Below are 20,937 nucleotides of genomic sequence, written 5' to 3'. Positions count from 1 at the left end.
TGTATGGAGTGTGGTTTATATGGAATGGCAGAAAGGGCTCCACCACACCAGCTCTGTTTCCAAAAAAATGAGTGTCAGTTTCCTGACTTGTGTTTGTGATCACTATCAATTAATGTGGAATAAGGTAGGACCTTGAGATACGAGCTGCTCCACATACAAGTTTTTGAGACACGAGCTGTCACTCTGTCCTTATTTTAGTTTGACATACGAGGGATATCTGAGATACAAGTCATGCTTCAGGACACCACCACTAGTTGGTGGATGGATACATCAGCTGAGACCGGATCTCATTCTTTCCCATGTTGACGGATAGATACAACATCAGCAGAGACCAGATCTCGTTCTCGGTGGTGGAGTGAAGACGTAGCTCACAGAGGTCTTGTGTGCGTCCTTGCGTCTTTGATGCACATTTTTTGACAGGGACGCACAATCATCAGATAACAGATAATCATGTTGGGATGCACACATTTTTGTTGAGCGCATCCAAGGGATGCATTACTTTGAGCTAAAATTAAATCTGAGCTCATCTGTTCCCGTGACTTTTGTGTTTTTCATCCTCTTATCATTGTTTACATAACTTATATATATAATTAATTATTCACAGGTCTGTCTATTTTTAGATATTTTTTTTTCATATTTCATGGGAGTTGGGCTTTTTTACAAGGCTGGAAAAATTAAAATTACTGCAGTTATTTTGAAAGGGGAATGTTTTTTGACGTACAAACTCAGTCATGGAACAAATTAAACTCATATCTCAAGGTACTGTTGTATTTCAAATGAACACAAATAAGTGACTGATACTGATGCCGGACCAACTGCAACCTCTTAGTTCATTACAGCAGTTCATGGCAGTGATTTGCAAACTGTTCAGGACCACAGTATTTACTGCAGCTTTCATATCCTTTAAATGTGGGTGTATATTCTACGCAGCAGCGATATTCTGTATCGTGTAATAAGCTCTGAAAACAGTAAATACTGGTCTCTTAATGGTTGCTATGGGGTGTCAGGTACAAACACAAACGCTGTGATGAGTGATTTCCTGACGCAGTAATGACCCTTATGCAAGCTGAAGGTGGGCAGAAATTACTCTAAGAATACAAGTGTAGCATCTCAATACGACAAGGCATTCATCATGTTTCATAACTTAAAAGTCAAACACAGGCTGAGTCATTCAGTTTGAAATTCATTCGGACTGCATGCAGGATAAAAGTATGGATGTTTAACGTCAGAGTGCTTTTTCTCTGATTGGATCAACCTTGAAGCTGAACACAGAGCTTTTATTTCTTCAAGTACTATTACTCATGCAATTTACTCTAAAAGGAAAACCAACGACTCATTTCGCCGTTCTTCATAAGCCAGCACATTTGAAACGTTTTGAGGAAAGGTAGTAATTTCTGTGTGGCTCTACAAAGTGACTGTGAATCAAGGAGCGCCAAAAGTCAAGGACACCAACTCAGGTTTGTGACGAGCGCCTGCAAAAGCATCAACACAAAAGAGTGCAGCCATTACAAAGAAGGACACCATTCTCTCAGAAGTTTTTTTTTTATTTCCCATGCATAGTTTGGACAAGAGTGTAGTGGAACTGAATTGAAATTAAAAATACGGAAATGAAAGTTTTGACATTCATTTTGATTTTCTCCATTGTGAACTGACACAGACGATTTACTAACAAAACATGTTTGCAGAGAGTTTTCTTTGAGGGTTCAAACTTTCAGAAAGTCCTACAAAGTGGAACTATGACACTTTTTGGATGGGAAAAAGTTATGAATAACATAAATACATTACAAAAAAGTCCCTAAAACTAAAACATTCAGCACATTTTATACAACACAGTGCAATTAAATGGGGGGTCAGTTTAAATGGTTTTTCCAGAACTCAGTTCCACAATTTGTGACAAACTGACATGACTGTGTCTTTCTTCTGCTTCTTCTGTCTCTTGTCAAGAACTGAGAGACCAGCGCATTTGTAAACACTTAGTAGTGAGTTGTGTTTGACAGAGCGCTGCTCCAAACCACAGCAGTCAGCCATTATTTTTACATTATATTTAAAAAGTCCTTCACTTTTACATTTGGTTTCCAGATATGACAACCAACAGGTGGGGTAAAATCCACAGGGGCATCAATGAGTCTACAAAAGAAAGACATTCAGATGGGTCCCGTGTTGCTGGGTTTACAGTTAGACTGATATTAGCACAAAACATGTCTAATAGCAGCCGATCCTTGAGCTCTCTGCTGACCAGAATAACTCCTTCAAAAGAGGACAGATGCTCAGGCTTGGCCCAGAAAAAAGTAAATTGAGGGAAACATTTCTTGTATAGAATTTTGGGGGAAAAAATATACCAAATTAAGCAGCTGGCTGCAAAATTGATACACGTGCTATTGCTAGTTCCACACCGGGCATTAAAAAGTAATATGTGGATCAATATTGGACCAAAAAGTCTTTCACAGATCTATCCATGACTGCATTGCCATTGCAATGGCAGCATTGTGGTGTAAACTGTGTGCATGTGTGCATGAGTGAGAGAGGAGGAGGAGGCCAGCCCCTCTCACAAACACAACACAGGTCACACCAAGTGGTCGTATCAGAGGTGCGATACTGAGATGATACGCCTTCACTGCCGGACAAAAACACAGTCATTAAAAACTAAAATAGCATCTTGGAAGATGTGTGTTTGAAAAGCAGTCATTGGTCTCTCACTGTAAAGCTTTGAATCCATACTCTGAGTTCCATGGAGGCTGGTAACTATGACGACTTCAGACTGAAAAGTGAAATCTTGAACACCTCAACATCTGCAGGGTACAACATTCTCATCAAAATAAAAACACAACAGTAACAGAAGTGCTCTCTTCAAAGTTCAGATGTGAACAACACATAAGTGAAGCAGGTCTGGTCCAACTGTTTCATTTGTCACGAAAATGCAAGACGGGATAATAATGAACACAGTGCTGCTTTTCAAACCTCACCATCAATTAGACTACATAAACAGAACACCAAAAGCTAATATGATGTAAAAGGTCTGTGTGATTCGAGTGATTACGGTGAGAAGATATTACATATCTACACTTAGAAAATACACTTCAACACACCCTGATCCAGATAGTTCCTTCAAACAGTATGAAAAATATACAAATAAAAAATACAAATACTCTCAGACACTAGGTAGGTAGTTTTCTGTTGACATGAAATCAGTGAGGACTTAAAGATAGAAGATAAATATTTCACATTTTTTCTCCCTTACATTTTAAAGAGAAAATTAAAAAAACCTGTGTATGAAAGAAAGGAAAAACTGTCCATTTTGAAATATTATCCTTCAGTAATTAGTAACATTGTGATACCGCATATTTCTTTTTCAGCTAAAAATGGTTTTGCTTATCTAGCAAGCAAAAAAGAGCCAGTGTTGAAACCAAAAGCATTATAGAATTATTTTTTTTTCAGACATCATACACTATGCACAGATAATAAAAACATTGACAATGATCAAGTCTTTTCCACACAACAGAACTGAACCCTCCATTTAGGTGTGGAATGTTAAAGAGCTCAGGAAAAAAAAGGAAATTCATCATAATTAGCATCATCATTATTGGATCATCATCTGATAGAAATGCCTCCAACAGTCAGAATCTAATTACTGCCATTATGGACTCCGAGACAGAACCGAACTGCTGACAGATACTTTTAATGTCCTGACTCAACTTACTGTGAGGCCAGAAAAGGTTATCTGTTTGGTTGGGGTTGGGGAACTAAGACAGAGTGGTCTGGGGGACAAGGGCACAGAGTGTGTAGGTTGTCTCCATCTTCACTCTTAGTGTAGTACAACCTTTGACCCATAGGGGGAGACATATCAGGCAATAAATGTTGGTAGCACCACCTGCAAAGTCTGCTCCAGGGCAGCTGGCCGTCAGGCCCCACCAGGTGAGTAACAGGCATTCAATGTTTCAAGGGGCACGCCAGCTGAGTGCTGCCTTGGAACCCATGTGGGAGGCAGAGAATGACATCTGAGCTTCTTGTAACTTAAGGAAGGAAATTTTCCACTCAGAAAGGTAAAAGTAGAGAAAGAGGAGGACGGAAAAGTATTACTAGTCTCACTTTACATGTTCAGCACTGTGGGAGGAGCAGTAGTATTTCTTATGAGCTATGAATGTAGAGAGGCTGCTGAACTTGATGTTGCAAAGCCGACAAAAGCGGGAGTTACCGTTCTGGACAGGGGAGATCACAGTGGTTTTAGGGCCGGGCATTGGGGCAGGTTGGGGTGTGGGGACAGAATGGGATATCACAGACGGGGAAGCCTTGTTTGGAAGGTTGGATGAGCTCACAGTCTCTCTCAGGATTTCAGGCACAGGTGACAAAGTAAGAGAGGGAGCCCTTGGTGGAGAGACAGGGACGGGTGAGCTGGCCAAAGGTGATCCATCTCCAGCTAAAGGGCTGCCGTTTACCAGTGGAGAGGCGGGAGAAGTTGTCCCACTTCTTGTCTGTCCGTTGACGCCGTCTCTGTGCCTTTGGGACGCCAGCTTGAGCTGACTGGTCGGTGTGGTGGAGGTGGTCGCAGTAGCTCCATCCCTCGGACTATGACTGGGGCTCCGGCTGACTGCACAGTTTGGCTGGGGCAGAGTGGCCTGGGGTGGCTGAATGGTAACAACCAGGCCGTGGGTAGTCTTGAAATGTTCCATCAGGTCGCAGGTGATGAGCCTGTTGGGGCAGTATGGGCAGATCACCTGGGGGGAACTGACACCTTTGGCTCCTGCCCCTGGTGTGGCTGCTAGTGTCGTAGCTGTATGGGGTGGAGATGCGGTATTGGAGGACGGTAGACCAGAGGACTGAGGACTGGATGATGTGCCTTGAGATTGGACCACCCACTCAGCAGGGAGAGCTTTAGCCTCCGCTGGGTGCAAAAGATCTGGGCGCTCCTGCTGAGGCCTGCTTTTGGGAGAGGTAGAGGACGATCTCTTGAGCCTTTGAAGTTGCTCCAAGGTGTGGGGCTGGAGGGTGGTGGCTGGGCAGTAGTACGTCTTATGAGCCAGGTAGTTCTCAATGCTGTTGAAGCTGATGCTGCAGGCGGTACACTTGTGATAATCGCTAAGAGGCAGCGCAGGGAGGAGACTGCTGCTGCTGTGTTGAGGACCCTCTCGCAGACGGGGCCTTTTGCTCAGGTCGATCGGCCCATCTCCTTCAGGACTGGAGCTGCCTGCTCCACTGGGTGAAACTTCTTGCTTCACTGCCAAGCCCAGAATGGAAGGAGATGGGGCAGAAGCAGCTGCAGACACCGCGGCGGCGGCGGCAGCAGCAGCGTTCGCCAGGGCTTCGGTTCTGGCCATGTGAATCTCATACATCTTTTTTCTCTTGCGAGTGCGGATGGGCTGGGGAAGGAAGGCTGCCGCAGAGGTGGCCTTGGTCATGTGTACAGATCTCTGGTTGGACGGATCATGGCGGGATGCACAGTAGAAACGTTTGTGAACAGTATAGTTGTCATGACGGCTGAAACGGATGTTGCAGGCTTCACAGAATGTTCTATTGGGATCATCTTCCAGGTCCTCTGCAGAACCACTAGCAGGACTCTGGCTGCCTTCACTTGCTCTTCCTCCTCCACCACCTCCAAGACTTCCACCTCCACCCTCCCCTTCTGAAGAAGATGATATTCCCTCTCTCCCCACTGGAGTTTCTGTTTTGACTTCTACCAACTTCCTAGAATCTGTTGCTCCACTCCCTGCAGGAGGGTCAGAGTCAGTTGGAGAGGCAGAAGCTGCTCTACTTGCTCCACCCTGAGGAGATGCAGTCGAGCCGTGAGCTCCGCTGGGGGGCGCCGAGGCTGGAGCGGAATCCCGCGTTGATCCCGAAGCCAGTGTTGCACCTTCTCCGTGGTGTCGGCTGGAGCAGTACAGCCTCTTGTGTGCATAGAAGTTGTTAATGTTGTTGAAGGTAATGTCACACTCGAAGCATGTGGCTCCTTTATGAGGTGGAGTGGCCGTGGCTGTCGGTGCCGTCGGTCCAGAGGAGAACAAAGACGCTGCGTTGCTCTGAGGAAGCGCCTGTCCCTGTTTCAGCCGACTGTGGACCATCTCTGACATTTTCGCGAGAATTTCCGAGGCCTGGGGCAAAATGGCTGCCTCAGGGTTAAACATGTATTGAGGCAGGAACATCGCTCCCCCTGGAAGAACTGACCCTGTCCCACCAACATGGGCTGGGCTAGAACCAGGGGTGGGACTGGTTGGTTCTGCCTTCACAGTTGTGGTGCCGGGACTTTTTGGGGAATCTGATGTCTGACAGGAGGAGGTGGCGATTGGCCCTTCCTTTTTTGCTTTCCTGTTTGCCTCTTGATCTCCCTCCTCACCATCAATGTTCTCCTCTCCATTCTCCTTGAACTCCATTTGCAGCTCTTCTGTCTCAGTATCTGAGTGAGGCTCTTCTTTAATCTTTAGGTCGGTATTTAGGGGATCGGTAGGACTAAAGTCCCGAGGCGTGGCTGAGCTGCCGTTGGCGCCGGGACTGGAGGAGTCTGGCTTAGGGACACAAGCAAGAGGTTCCCTTTCCTGGGGTGACAGCTGGAGCTGAGGCTGCTCAACTGAAGATGGGGTACTTTGGCGAGGGGTTGGACTCCTCTCTGCTGGAACCCTGACCTCTAGGTGGGTTCGTACATGCTGCTGAAGCTGGGCAGGGGAGTCGGAATTGTGACCACACACTTGACACTTGAGCACCACACCAGAGTCTCCTGGACTGAGACCTGGAGAAGTAAGTAAATGAACATGTGTTTACAATGACGCTGACATCAAGATAACTCAGCTCAGACAGACGTGGTACAAATGGAACTGGTTATTAACTCACTGGCTGCCAATTATATCTATAAACGTCGATTGCATTTTTCAGCAGGGAAGGATGGGAGACTGTCTGGTGAAGCTTGTCAGTGAAAATTAGGCTTCTAATTATGGAATTCAGCGCCATGACGACCGATCCAGTTACGGAACAGAGGATGGAGAATCGGAGGAAGAAAGAAAAGTTTGCAGTAACTTACGACGCAACAAAGTTTGTATACGTCACAGATCACCGGAGAGAGAACACAGTGTCACTCTGAGCAAAGTGTGTTAATCAAGAACAGAAAGAAAACACAGACAAATGTCCGAAGTGTTGGGGAAAGTCCACCGAAGGAGGATAATTGCTAAAAGCGCCGGCAGCTAATGAGTAAATGCCAGTAACAACCAGTCAATCTGGTGAAAATAAGTTGTCACAGAGATGTCAGAACTTACCAGTGGAAAGGGGAAGCTTGGGAAGGCCTGGCCCTGGAGAATAGACCTCACTACGAGATCCAGGCTGGCAAACCATGTGGCTGGTGACCAGATGGCTGTAGAGGATGTCTCTAGTGGTGGAGACGAAGCCACAGCCATGACACACTCCGTTCAAGGTGTCCGTGTGAACTTTAAGGTGACGTTCACAGTTTGCTTTAGTGGTAAAGGCCGACAGACAGATGAGACAGACAAATGGACGCTCACCTGTGGATAGAGAGAGGTTGAAGAAGTCACAGGTCAAACTAAGCCTTGGAGTTTTTGACCCTTTGTTTGGCAGGCAGATAAATCTTGCTCTTACCACTGTGGGTGCGCATGTGGATCTCCAGTGAGCTGGCACTGGGACAGCTTTTGTTGCACTGAGGAAACGGGCAGATGCGTTCATTTGGGTAAGACTCCTTGGTTTTGTCTTGTGGGGGGGACGAGGCTGCTGCAGGCTGCTTCTGACGGCTGGCGCAGTAGTACATAAGGTGCGCCTGCAGGTTCCTCTCACTGCGATACCAGATCCCACAGTCTTTGCAAGGGAAAATGTCTTCTGATAGAAAAACAGAAATTAAGAGTTATTTGAATAGATGAAACACAACAGCTAGGGATCGGTTAACAACTCTGTGAGATGGTCAAGTTTGCCCTTATCAAGAGCACATATATGTACCTGAAATATAGGAATATTTATTTTCAGACGGCAAATGACAGATCCAATAGATGTACCAAGCTCTGACACACTTGCTATGAGTATCCAAGGCAACAGAATGAAGATTCTGATTAAGAATATTCATTATTTTTGGGTAGCTGTGGTAGTCCACTTATCAGAGGGTCAGTGGCCCCATGATTATTCCCTGCAGTCTACATTCAAAGAATCCTTGACGCCCCAACTGATTCCAGTATCTGCTCCACTGATGAATGCTAGTGTGAATGTTGGCTTGTGTTGTAAAGTGCTTTGATTGGTGAGTCAGACTAGAATGACGTTAAATAAATACAGTCATTTATCACCTTTTTTTAATTTACCGATTATTTGCTGCAGTCCCAACAGAATTTCAGTATGCGTAATCTTCCAGGATGATTCTGGTCACAGAAAATGTTTCTCTGCGTGTTTGCAGCATAAGGCCAATCGAGAATTTTAAACCACAGCAGGGAACACGTTTAAAGAACAGCAGCAGTGACATCTTGTGGCCAAAGAGAACATTACAGCCTCTATGCAGTTTTTCAGAAGGGCCAACTGACACTACTCTAAAATGTGTCTGAATAAAAGCTGTTAGCCGTTAGAATAGAATGAACACAATTACTGGATTGTGAAAACATTACAGAAAGAATGTTTGAAGATGGGGTATTTTCAAAAAGACATTTTTTTTTGCATTTTTATTTTTTATTTTATTTATTTTTTAATTATTTTTTATTTATTATCTTATTTTATTTAAAGTATTTTCACAAAGAATTGTGAAACATTACAAAACACAATGTATATCACATTAGCTTTTATTTTCTAATTTATATACATACAGGTAGACCTTGGCTTATGTCGTTTCGAGTTGCATCGTTCTCGATCATGTCGGTTTTCAAGAAAAACACATTGAAAAATGCGAAAAAAAGTTTATGTCATTTTACTTGACTTTAAAAAACAAAATTTTTGCTCCTTATAATTTAATCCTTAAGCAGAGGAAAAAGAGAACACTTCAAAGAACAACAACAACTAGAGTCGGCTATTAAGATTTCACAGCCATCGAAGTTCGCAATGTTGAATGTACATATTGGTAAATTTAAATGTTTTTTATCAGTGCAGAATAATAAAACTGTATTTTCATAACCTTAAAAAAGGGTTTTATCGTATCATTCATTCATAAATAAAGCATCTGCAATTTATAGTACTCATCGCCAAAATGCATTTCAATATAAATGCATTTTATATTGAAAATTAAAATGCATTTTTTTCAGCTTAAAATAAATATTAACCATATATAACTGAAAATGTATTTATAGATAAAGTACAGTACAGTTTGTCCTGGAGACACATTAATATAACACACGTCGTTTTTTGACTCCGTCACGTCTTCTGGAACCACTTAATGACGCAGCTCTAATTCCGACAAATAAAATAAATGTTTCTGCATGAGAACTGTTTCCTTACTGTTCACCACAGCAGTGGCGAGGATGGCAGCCATGCCAGCTTGCTGTGGGAGGAGCTGGATGTCTGAGTGGAGCGCCGCCGGGTAGAGCGGCTCCTCCTTCACCACAGGTGGCTTCTGGGTGACGAGGCTGATCGGAGGAGAAAGCCGGGCTGACGGCGAGGAGGCGGAGCCCGGAGGAGGCGACAGGGAAGCCATGAGTCGTTCTCCAGACGCAATCTCCTGAGTCACCTTACAGAACAACTCCTCACCTGGAGACACACAGGTGAGGAGTTACATCAGGAAACAGAACCGCTGTTCGGAATATTAACTTTTATTTTTCAGTTGTAGTGCTGGAAGACGCGTCACGGCAGGAAACAGTTCAAGACAGGACTCAAATCACTGCTCATGTTTCGTGCTTCAGTAAACAATCACCACATTGTAGTTACATAATTCTAATGAAGCTGGTGACACAGCTCCGAGGATATCAGGGAACCACTGGGCGGCGAGAACATGACGCATAGAAGAGGCGTTCAAGGCACACCGGAGAATAAACAACTTTATGTGGCCCGCAAGAGCATAACGGGTCAGAGTGTCTAAAAATAAATAGGTCAAAAGCATGCTTTGAGGAAAATGTACATTTCCCACAATGCAGTAGTTCAGCCCATTTTAATTCCGACAAACGGTTTTGAACATAGTTAACGTCCTAACTTTTGTCTGATGTTATTTTTCTTTATTGATTGATAGTTTGATCCTTGATTGATGGAGTTCTGTGGGTTTAATAACCTGACAAATTAAAAGGATTTATGTTAGAACAGAGAAACAAGCAAGCATGTTGTTTTCTGTGCAACTGCAATGTTTGGAACTTGAATAAGTCATAAATTTAGAGTTATTTAACATTAAGGAGTAGTTACATTTATGTTACATTACATTGAGCTACATTTCTAAGTTACATCCGTCCCTTTGAAGCCGTTATGCTGATGTTGCCCTCAGTGAAAATGAGTTTGACCCCCCTGGTGTGGTGGTATTCTTCAGAAATGGTGACATTAATGAGTCGCCCCAATCCGCTAAAGAGTTAAACATGTTAAACTGACAGAATGATCCTGATGCGTGTGGTGACGCATGACGTGTCGGGTGGTGTCACACCTCGGCTGTAGACGGTACAGTTGGCAGCAGAGGGGTCAGAGGTCAGGGGGAGCAGGGCGATCCAGCAGCCTGGATCTTCACACACCACAGTCAGCTTGGAGTTCTATACAAACACACAACGAGAGACGGATGAGCAACACACACGAACCCGTCACCAACATCATCACACGACAGTAGAGGGTGAATCCTAAAAACTAGTTTTTAGTTAATCATTGATTTGTTTTTTCATTTCACATGATAAAATGAGAAAATTGTAGGTATCATTTAATCACCTTAGTGAAACATAAATACAGATCATTTTGATTCAACATGAATTATTACAGAATTTAAAAATCAATAATACTGCAAACAGTCCTTCATATATATTAGATTTGTAAAGGAAATGTGATCCACTAATAAATTGAAGCAGCAGAAACAAGATGAGAAAGATTTTTGGCCGCTGAGGAATTTAGGACAGATGAAATAAAAGCAGACATTCTTCTGCAAAGCAGCTGTGCTGAACGATTTCTACCGCGGGGTATTCTTGGGTCGAATCCCACACATTTGTAAAGAGTCTACATACAATGCAGCTCCAGCCATCGCATTACCAAACCATTAAGACAAACTTTATTTCCCTTACGTTTAACAAATATGCTTTTAAACTACCTGCTATTGTCTTGTTCAAGTGTTCCCTCTCTTCTTTAACTGGGATGCTTTGCAGGACAAGATAATCACAAAAAAATAAGCATTAATTGCCATCAGTTGGGACGAAACGGTCGCATGGCTGTGTCCAGTGTGTGGCCCCTGGTAAACACTCGCTTGAAAATAAAAAAATAAAAAAGAAGCACGGAGCAGAGGATGATTACAACCCAAGAAGGAAATGAGGAAATGAGGGCAGCACGGGCTAACAAAGCTGCACTGATGATAAAGGAGGACAGAGATAAAGAGAGGAATAAAGGAGGTGAAGAAGAGAGGCAGGGAGAGAGGGAGAGGAGGAGAGGAAGAGAGAAAATCTGATGTGGTTGACGGGCCGCTATTCAGTCAGCCGCCATAATGAGATCCACTGTGGATACACTGGACAAAGACTGGAGAGTCAACATGCAGCTTCTGCATGTGTGGAGGTATGAGAGGAACACACACACACACACACACACACACACACACACACACACACACACACACACACACACACACACACACACACACACACACACACACACACACACACACACACACCTGTTATTCCTGAGTACAATCTTGTCTTTGTTCATGAGGGGTCAGGAGCATTCCCACTGACAATCACTCCCAGGCCACTGGCGTATCCCAAGTCTCTGTCTCACACACAGACACACAGACACACACAAGCACACACGCACACGCACACACCGTTACACACTGTTGGAATTCTTTTCCACTGTATCCTTCAGAAAACACAACAAATGAATCATTTAAAGTGAGTTTTGTAGTTTTGTGTATGGTGTTTGTCCAGTTGGTCTTTGGTGCAGGACTCTTCTTTGTCCACCAGGAGGCAGCATTCCCTCAGCTCCAGTCACCAATAGGCTGACATGAAGGTGTCTCCTCCACACTGCTGTGGCTCAGCTCAGCCGCTGCTTTATGACACTTTTTAATGTTTTGATCCAATTCCTGGGCAAAGGCGTCCTTTAGTGCTCGTTTCAAGGAATTGTGCATTTTTAATGCCTGGTTTCTACACATAAAACAATTAATACTGAAATGTTGAAGGAAAAATTAAGCTATCCATAACACCATCAGTTTAAATCCGACATGCATTCCTTCACTGTAACAAACCACAGCTCTGGTTCATGTCCTGTCCTTGACTCCCTAAATGTCCTCCACTTGGGAAAAACAGAGAATAGAAGAATCTTCTGTTCCTTCACTTTATGAATGAGGTGGCATGAGGTTCTATTCATGGTAGAGTCCCAGACTACAGCTCAAAATTCATGGAACACGTTCCACAAGAAGAAACGTCCCCTTTGCTCCTCACACACACTGCAGTCACATGACAATCACCATCCTCATCATATCAGCCACAATATGATCACTGGAAGAAATATACAGAATTTTGCATGCCTAGTTTTAAAAAAACAAACTCTTGTTTTATTTCATCAGGACCCTAAAATAAAATAAAATAAATTAATAGTATAATTTTATTACTTTATAATGTTATTGAGAGATGACCAGATCTGTTGTGATATTCTTATTATTATTACTGTTGAATTGTAGAAGAATCGGAAACAAAAAGGTCAGGGATTCTTCATAGACTACTGAATAAAGCACAGACGTCCACTGATTTATCTGTTAGTCCAGTGATCCCCAATCCCCGGGTCGTGGACCGGTGCCGGTCCGTGGGTCAGTCGGTACCGGGTCACACAGAAAGAATCCAGGACTTTAATTATTTCTGTTTTATCTCTAATCTGATTCTGAACAATGTTTAGCTTTAAATGAGTGGATTCTCTCCTCCACATCTGTCTACGAATCACTCTTGACGAGATGCTTGCCTCGGTCACATGACCACCTTCTTAAAGGGGCCACTCCGGCCGCTAACACAGAATACATTACTCCTAAACTGAAACTCCCAAGCTCGCAAAACCGACAAAAAAAACAAACGACTTTGAAAGGTTCTTTTGCGCAAACAACCAATAGGAGAAGGAAGAGGAACCTACAAGTTCAAACAAAAAGAAATCTGCTAAGTATCAGTTTTTATGCTGGTTTATTATTTTATCCTCCAGTCTGAAAATATTTTCTGACGTTAAACCGGTCCATGGAGCAGAAAAGTTTGTTGACCTCTTTCGACTAAGCCATCTGCATCCTGCCATTCACAAGGTGTCTGCTAACCTGCCTGAAACACTAAGACTGGATGGCATCTATTGGGGGGGGGGGGGCAGTGAGACGAGAAGGACAGAAGGGAGGAAGCCTCTCAGTCTGCTGGAGATGGAGGCAGAGCGGATTGGATTTCATGGAGAACTAGCGCTGATGTGGAGATACGCCGCTTTTGTTTTAATTTGTAAACCAATGCTGGAGCCGTCTGAGCTGGAAGTACGGCTAATTTGTTTCAGACTAATTCATCGTGGCCACGGCTTTGGAATTCACCACGATAGGGCGATGGGGAGAGCTCAGCAACACGGAAAACACACACAGCGACACACATGGAGCTCGAAAAAAATGAACACACACTTACAGGATCTGTCTTCAAAGACTTCTCCAAACTTATTCTTATACTACAGCAAACAGAGCTGTTCTCAGAAACTACTGAGGAAGATGGGGGCTTGAAAATGTAAAAAATACCCAAAACACTAAATAATGTTGAATATCAAAACAACTCATGTGTGGAATCAGAACCTGAGGACCCCACACTGATTTCCATATCTGATCAACTTCTGGATGTCACGTAAAGAAAAAGGCAAACAGTACATAAGATCCTGATGAAAGGCTGCTGGTTCTATTTCCAACAAGGTTCAACATTTAAGGCAATCACTAAATGACAACGTGATAGAAAGACAATGTCATGTGTTATTATTGTTTTATTATTGTGTTATTGTGTTATTATATTAATTTAATCTTGAAGCGATAAATGAAGCAACACAGGGCCAGACTACAGTTTGTGTTTGAGTGTGTGTGTGTGTGTGTGTGTGTGTGTGTGTGTGTGTGTGTGTGTGTGTGTGTGTGTGTGTGTGCGTGCGTGCATGCGTGTAAGTAACAAGGCCAGCAGATGTCAGAGGTGCGGGGGTGTTTCAGAGAAGAAGACACTAAAAATAAAAGAAAAACGCTGTCATTTTGGCCGTGTTTGGTTTTACTGTCTCTCTTCTTCAATCCTAATTTTAATTTCAATTATTTATTTTTTTCAATTTCAAAAAGAACAACACAAAAAGCTCTTTTCCCATGTTTGGGTTTTTTCAGATTCTGTATTTTGGTCTTCTGACACATGTCCAGGTCCACTCTGCTTCCAGACGGTCATGGGCTGTTCAAACAGTGTATTTTATCAAGGACGTGCACGTAAATAGTTACAGGGATTACTGGCGCCCCCTGCTGGGACTGTCAGGTATTAAAAGAGCCTTTCATGCCTTGGTGGTTTTTCCCTTTGGTTTACAGATTATTATTTATATTTGATGCCCCTACTGTTACGCTGTCTCTATAGACCGATAAATTACACAAAAGAAGAGACATTTTATACGATTTAAAAACAAATTGATCTTTTATAAGATCTGTTTTAGTTTTTCAATGATTCAATGTTTTTTTTAAATATGTTACATTCTCTTTACCTTTCCTTGTATATACTATACAACTGTAATAAAGGACATCAGGACTTTGTGTGATCATGAGCGGATGTGAGGACGGACACTGGAGTGAATGAATGAACCACACAGAACAGGGGATGTCATCATTTCCTGTGGACCAGAATATGGTGAAGAAGAAAAAGAAGACGAAAATGACGAAGAGGAAGGGGACGACAAAGATGAAGACAAAGAAGCATCATTTTCGTCTTACAGCAAAAAAATTGGAAAGAAAAAAAAAAGTATGACAAGAAATTGGCTCAAAGATTCAAAAAGGGCTCAGCAGATGATTTTGTCGTTTTCTAAAGCCGTGGATGAAGATGAAGAAGACGACGAGGGAAGAGAGGAACTGGAGAGGAGGGGGCGGTCATTTGATGGTGGCAGCTTCTCATCATTGATTCAAATGAAGATCCGGACCCACCCGGACCCAGGTCCATCAGGCACACTTTTCCTTCTCTTGCCACTCTGCTCTGGTCCCTCCATCTATCAGGGGGTGTCAGGCCTCCCCATTAGAGCTCCATCTTGGTTGAGAGTGCCGCCTTAAGCCCCATCAGCCGGAGGAGAGTCTGTGAGCCGCAGTCTAAGCCCCTCGCCCAGACCCCGGTCCCCTCATGAATATTAACCAGCTCCGAGCCCGGCTTTAATCTGCCTGATCCCCGCACTGCTGCCGCCGAGACGATAGCGAATCTAATTATTTGGTCTGATATTAACCCCCCACTATTCCCACCCCCAACACCCTGTCCTTACTGGAACAGCTGTAACACACACACACACACACACACACACACACACACACACACACACACACACACACACACACACACACACACACACACACACACACAAACTCCAGAGCACCTTCTCTTGCTGAAGTCATCTCTCTCTCTCTCACACACACACACACACACACACACACCCTCCACCCCCAGCGCAGCCTGCGACGCCCTCTCCTTATCAGACCCAAAAACGCCCTCCTCCTACGCTGATAAAAGTTGAATGCAAATGATGCCAGGCTGATTTCATTTCTTCATTTTATTCCCCCCGTTCCCTCCTTCAGTATCAGAATGGCTTCTCGCTCGCCCGTCCTCCCTCTCTGGGGAGTCAAACACTGGTGAGGAGGAGGAAGAGGAGGAGGATGATGGTGACTGGAAGCTGAGAACTTTCCCTGAACACCTTGTGCTACACACACCTCACTTAAAGATGCAGTAACATGAAACACACCATCATCACCATCATCATCATCATCATCACCATCATCACCATCATCATCGTCACCACCACTGCTCCACCCTGCAGATCAACTGATAAAGATTTCTCAGCTCAGCCGTCAACCGCCATCATTTTACTGCAGCCACTGGGGGATCGGAGTGTTTGTCTATGCAAATGTCTGCTGCTGCGTGGATGAGGTGTGTGTGTGTGTGTGTGTGTGTGTGTGTGTGTGTGTGTGTGTGTGTGTGTGTGTGTGTGTGTGTGTGTGTGTGTGTCAGTGGTGTAACTGTTGCACATTATCTAATAGGGTTTACACAGCTCAGTAATGGACAAGACAGCCCAGCTCAGGGACCATTCCATTACAAACAGTGTTCTTTCTGACAGGCCACTGGTTCTGGATCAGCTCTTTAAAACTACATGACACCTGATACACAGCAGAAGTTTGATCCCAAGATCAATACTATGCTTTTCTTTATAAATAGAATTCATTACATTGACTGCAGTTTAGGTTGATAATCCTGACAGCACATAGGACGAAATATTTTAAATCATGATTATGTGAAAAAAAAAAAAAAACTAAAATTGAAATAATTGCCAAAAAAATAAAATGATTGGAGGATAAGGTCTAATATTTTTATAATTTAATAATTGTTATTTGTATAATTATGGCTAAATCCAGTTTTTTTTCTCATAGAAAAATGCAGACACATGTCTGATTGTGTACATCAGGTTTATGAGGGGGAAAAACGTCAAATCCTGAGTGAATCAAATAGGATCTACTTGGCCTCATAGGGTTAAGTGTCAGCTTTTAGGTTCCATACTTTGCTTCTCCACAAATCCAGTTAATAAGACGGAAACCCTCCCAGTCCCAGTAATAAAGTTTGACCACCTGAGGCTGTAGGAGTCCTGATATTCATATGAGATCGTTTGCTTTGTTTATGTGTGACTACATCCCAAGGGAATTTTTCTGCTGGACGCTGTGTTGTGAATCATTCATGTCAACACACACACATGTATATGTGTGTGTATTTTATATATATATATATATATATATATATATATATATATATATATATATATACACACACACACACACACACACACACACACACACACACACACACACACACACACACACACACATATGTATACAGTATATATACATATATACTGTATACATATATATACACATATATATACATATATACATATATATATACAGTATACAGTATACATACATATGAATATGTTAATGCGGGATTGAAATTAAGAAAAATTAAATAAAACAAGTGACTAAAAATTGCCATTAAATTTAGCAAATTTAGGCAATAAATAGCATTTTCTGTTATAATGAGTTGTGTACAAAAAAATGTTGAGGAATAAGATAAATTTGTGTGATGTAAAAGTTGAGCTTCAGGCTTTGAGACATTTTCACGAAATCAAAAAGAAAAATCAGTATTGATTTTAAAAAAGTTTTGATGCATCCGTGTGAAGCTCTAGAATCCTCCGGCCTGAACATTTTGCACTTCATTCCCAAAACGATCCTTTATTCTGTAGAATCTGCTCCTGCATCAACTGCACTTCCAATGTTTTGTGCTCCTCTGGCTGAAATTTAATAAGCCGCCCTGCTCTTCTCCTGACCTCTTCCTGACCGCGGTTCATTCATTCACTCCTCACAGAATCATTCAGTTCCCTCTCTTCCTTCTTTCTCCTCTTTCATTCTCTCTCGCCTCCTTCCTTTTATACACACATTTCTTTCTTTCGTTCTTTCGTTCTTAATCTCCAATTCTCTTCCTCTCTCCAACTCTTATTCCCCTCTGTCTGCCTGCCCCTCCCTCCCCATCCTATCTTTCCCTTCGTCTCTCTTTTCTATCTCTCGGCTACAGGAAATGGTTTCTTTCCCGATCCAGGGGGTTGGGGGGGTGCACTCACTGTCCCAAACAAAGAGGTCACTGTGTGAATCCTCCAAAAACACAAAGAAGAAAAGAATCGCAGATAAAAATCAGAAACCTACTCTCATCCGCCTCTCATACAAACGCACACATTCAAGAGACACAAGATACGTTCTCTTTTTTTGTTATCCTGTACATTCTGCTCACAAGGTGCAAATATCATCGGTACAGTAGAGGTCTGAGGCTGGCAGCGCAGTCGACGCTGACATCACTGCACACCTTCCACAAGCACAGAAATGAAGGAGGAAAAAAAATGGAGAGAGCCAGGTTTGATGAGCTGCATGCAAATGACATGTAAAAATATAAAACTGCGATACTTAAAACGGGGGCCGAGATAAGAGATTTGAAAATGAGGCACTCTTGGAAAGCAGGCTCCTGAACTGCCGTAGATGAGGCTCAGAGATAGAGAGGATAGAGGTTTTCCCTCTCCTCTTCCCTCTCCTCGTCTATACCACGCCCCCCCCCTTCCTTCTCTAGCCTGCAGAAGCCGGTACAGATGACAGGGAGATGCAGATACCAGCCAGTCATGGCCACTGAGTGATGAACACCTCCCTCACTCTGCTTTAACCCCGATCCCCCATGTTTACCTCACCTTCTGCTTCTCGTCTGTTGTACGTTTGTCTCATGTTCTCATTCGGTTAATGGACTTTTACTTGCTTGGTTTTTGGGTAGCATTTATCTTATTTGGCGGTTTGATGATTCACCATTTCTCCTATATGGGTGGGGTGACGGGTTGACAGCCTCAAACCATCACGATGTGGGCAAGTCGTGAGACAATGATGTTCATGGAGGGTATTGACTGGGCCATCACAGACAAAATGTTTCCCTTCTCGAGGCCAACGCGTGAAGTCCCAGAAGACAGAGAGATTTTAGCGTTTTTACATGTGCTAGGCAGTAAAACTGAGAGAAGGGGGCAGTAATACACCTGAACCAGCATTACTACCCAAGTTAACTGAAGGAGAAGAAGACTGTCGCCAACAGGCGCCGTTAAAACCATCAGCTGAAAAATGGTAGTCTTAAAAAGTATGGAATGTTTAAACATTAAAAAAAAATTATAAAAAAACATTTTAATATAAAGGAAAGAAATGACAAGCTTTTCTCATGACTGCTCTGCTAGCGGCGATAAATCCTGCCCTTAGTAGTGGAGTTTCTGTCTCAGGCTGCAAAATCAGTTCTTAAAAAGTCTTTTAATAATTTGTGGAAAGGAAGAGTTGGACTTTTGGATTATAATGTTAAAATAAAAAAAATCAATAACAACTTGTAGTTTTAGTCTTAAAAGTAAAAATCTGCTGTTCTTGTTCTGAGTGGTTTTGCATGGCTTTCTTGGGGGGGGGGGGCATCACCGAAGGTGTTTCAGCACTCACAGTAATCATCAATTTGTCATCTTCTGAAGGAGCAGCATTTTAATTAACATTCTAATTTGATGGGCGGAGGAGAGAAAGAAACAGAGTCAGAAAACAGTGTTGATGAGTCCAGATAAAACGTAAAGATCAGAATCAGGATGTAAACAAACCGGCTCAGGCTCCACGCAAAAAAAAAGAGAGAAAACAGCTCGAGAGAGAACGGTGGTGATCACCTTCACTCGTCCTTCCAGGAGGAGCGAGGGAAGGAGAAGTGGAGAGGAGGGGAGGGGAGTTAGAGAGGAGGAGAGATAGACAGTGAGAGGAGACTACCCAAAAAGTGTTTGAAAAGCCGTGGGTGGCGTGCCTTATCGCCCCAGTTCTCCTGGAGAGATTATTGGGGGATTAGTGCGAACGCTTGTTTCTAAAACATGATGAAAAGACGTTCTGCGCGTGATAACACTTTGAACTCCCCTACTCGCTCCTTCTAGGATCGTGCCTCCAGGCTCCCTTTTTCCACGAAAGACAGGAATTGGGGTGGGGGGGGGTGAGCTGCTTGGGTGCTACTGAAGGAGGAGAAACAATGGCGATGATGCTGGAAGAGGAGATCGTTCTGGATGTCTTGTCTTTTGGAAAGATGCAACAGATGCAAGAAAAGCCTAGGTATTTGTGGCATCATCATTTTTATTCACCGAAGAAGTAGAAGTTTTCATTAGAATCGTGCAACTTTGGTCCAATCACATGCAATTGCTCTATCATTTAATTAAAGCAGGATCCAATCATAAGGAGGGGAGATACAATATCAGATGTGTTACGTGCGATCCAATCAGAACGGCAGCATCGGCGTGCTCGTGCATAGGTTGCCATGGGAGGCTCGCCGAGGAGGTGGTTGTTCACTCAACCAAAAACTGTGAGGAATCAGCAGCCCAGCTGATCAGTCCATCAGTAAACATTATTATATCCTGTTCTAAAGTCCAACAGCCATATCAGAAAGGAATATATTTAAATAGATAAATGGTTTCACGCCTCTTTCTCAAGAGATGCAAATGGAAGTATTTCCATACGACACAGGCCAGTTAACACGCCGCTAATCTAATGAAGGAGATCTGTGAGAGTGAGTGGGGACTGGATCTCATCTGCCGTTCGTTGCCTCTCTCACTGCTCCACCCCGATTCCTCACGACTGACATCCTCAGCCCAGGCGATGCGATAACACGCGCACAAGCTCCGACAACATCACAGATTGCATTCTACGTTGTATCGGGTCCAAAAAGTCACTGCGCAGGATTTGTCTGCGTGTGCTGCCGGTGTGAGAGCGGCTTGATGTTTTTATGCACACCAAAAATACTTCCCAGTGTCGTCGTGTTGCTGGAAAGGCCTCGGTTTAAAGTGATGCCTTATCTGTCCTGAGCAAATAAGAAGCAAATTTATCAAGAGAGCTGAGAGTGGGGGCGGGGGGGACACACACGATGGAAGGGGTAAGCCATGCCAATCTCACCTAAGTCGAGGGGTGAAGCCTGGGGGTGTGACAGAGCTGTGAGGCTGAGGACGGGGGGGGGGGTCTTCTTCACCTCATTGCGGATTTTTAGTAGTCACGTGATACCGTACACGCATTCTATTGGCTGACGGCGCCCGGAAGTGCGCTTCCTCCTG

At 43.4% G+C, this 20,937-nt stretch overlaps 1 protein-coding gene across 5 annotated transcripts in view; it reads right to left on the bottom strand.

Moving 5' to 3' along the window:
* Positions 1-1,529: 1,529 nt before the first annotated feature.
* The window catches only part of zfpm1 (zinc finger protein, FOG family member 1), a 93,480-nt gene continuing 74,072 nt past the window's right edge, over positions 1,530-20,937 (bottom strand). For 3 of the 5 annotated variants that reach the window (XM_068313044.1, XM_068313042.1, XM_068313046.1), the window contains 5 exons: positions 10,517-10,619; positions 9,394-9,642; positions 7,573-7,806; positions 7,236-7,478; positions 1,530-6,715 (listed from right to left, as the gene is read on the bottom strand). In XM_068313044.1, coding sequence (XP_068169145.1) covers positions 4,083-6,715; positions 7,236-7,478; positions 7,573-7,806; positions 9,394-9,642; positions 10,517-10,619 — 3,462 coding nt within the window. In that variant the 3' untranslated portion in view covers positions 1,530-4,082. Of the gene's footprint in view, positions 6,716-7,235; positions 7,479-7,572; positions 7,807-9,393; positions 9,643-10,516; positions 10,620-11,731; positions 12,549-20,937 lie in introns of those variants that run through there. The other 2 variants (XM_068313045.1, XM_068313043.1) reach the window with 2 other exon arrangements.

Source organism: Antennarius striatus, chromosome 4, assembly GCF_040054535.1.
Source record: "Antennarius striatus isolate MH-2024 chromosome 4, ASM4005453v1, whole genome shotgun sequence".
In the NCBI taxonomy this organism is placed as follows: domain Eukaryota; kingdom Metazoa; phylum Chordata; class Actinopteri; order Lophiiformes; family Antennariidae; genus Antennarius; species Antennarius striatus.
The sequence above is the reverse complement of the archived record's forward strand: the minus strand, read 5'-3'. Positions and strand labels throughout refer to the sequence as shown.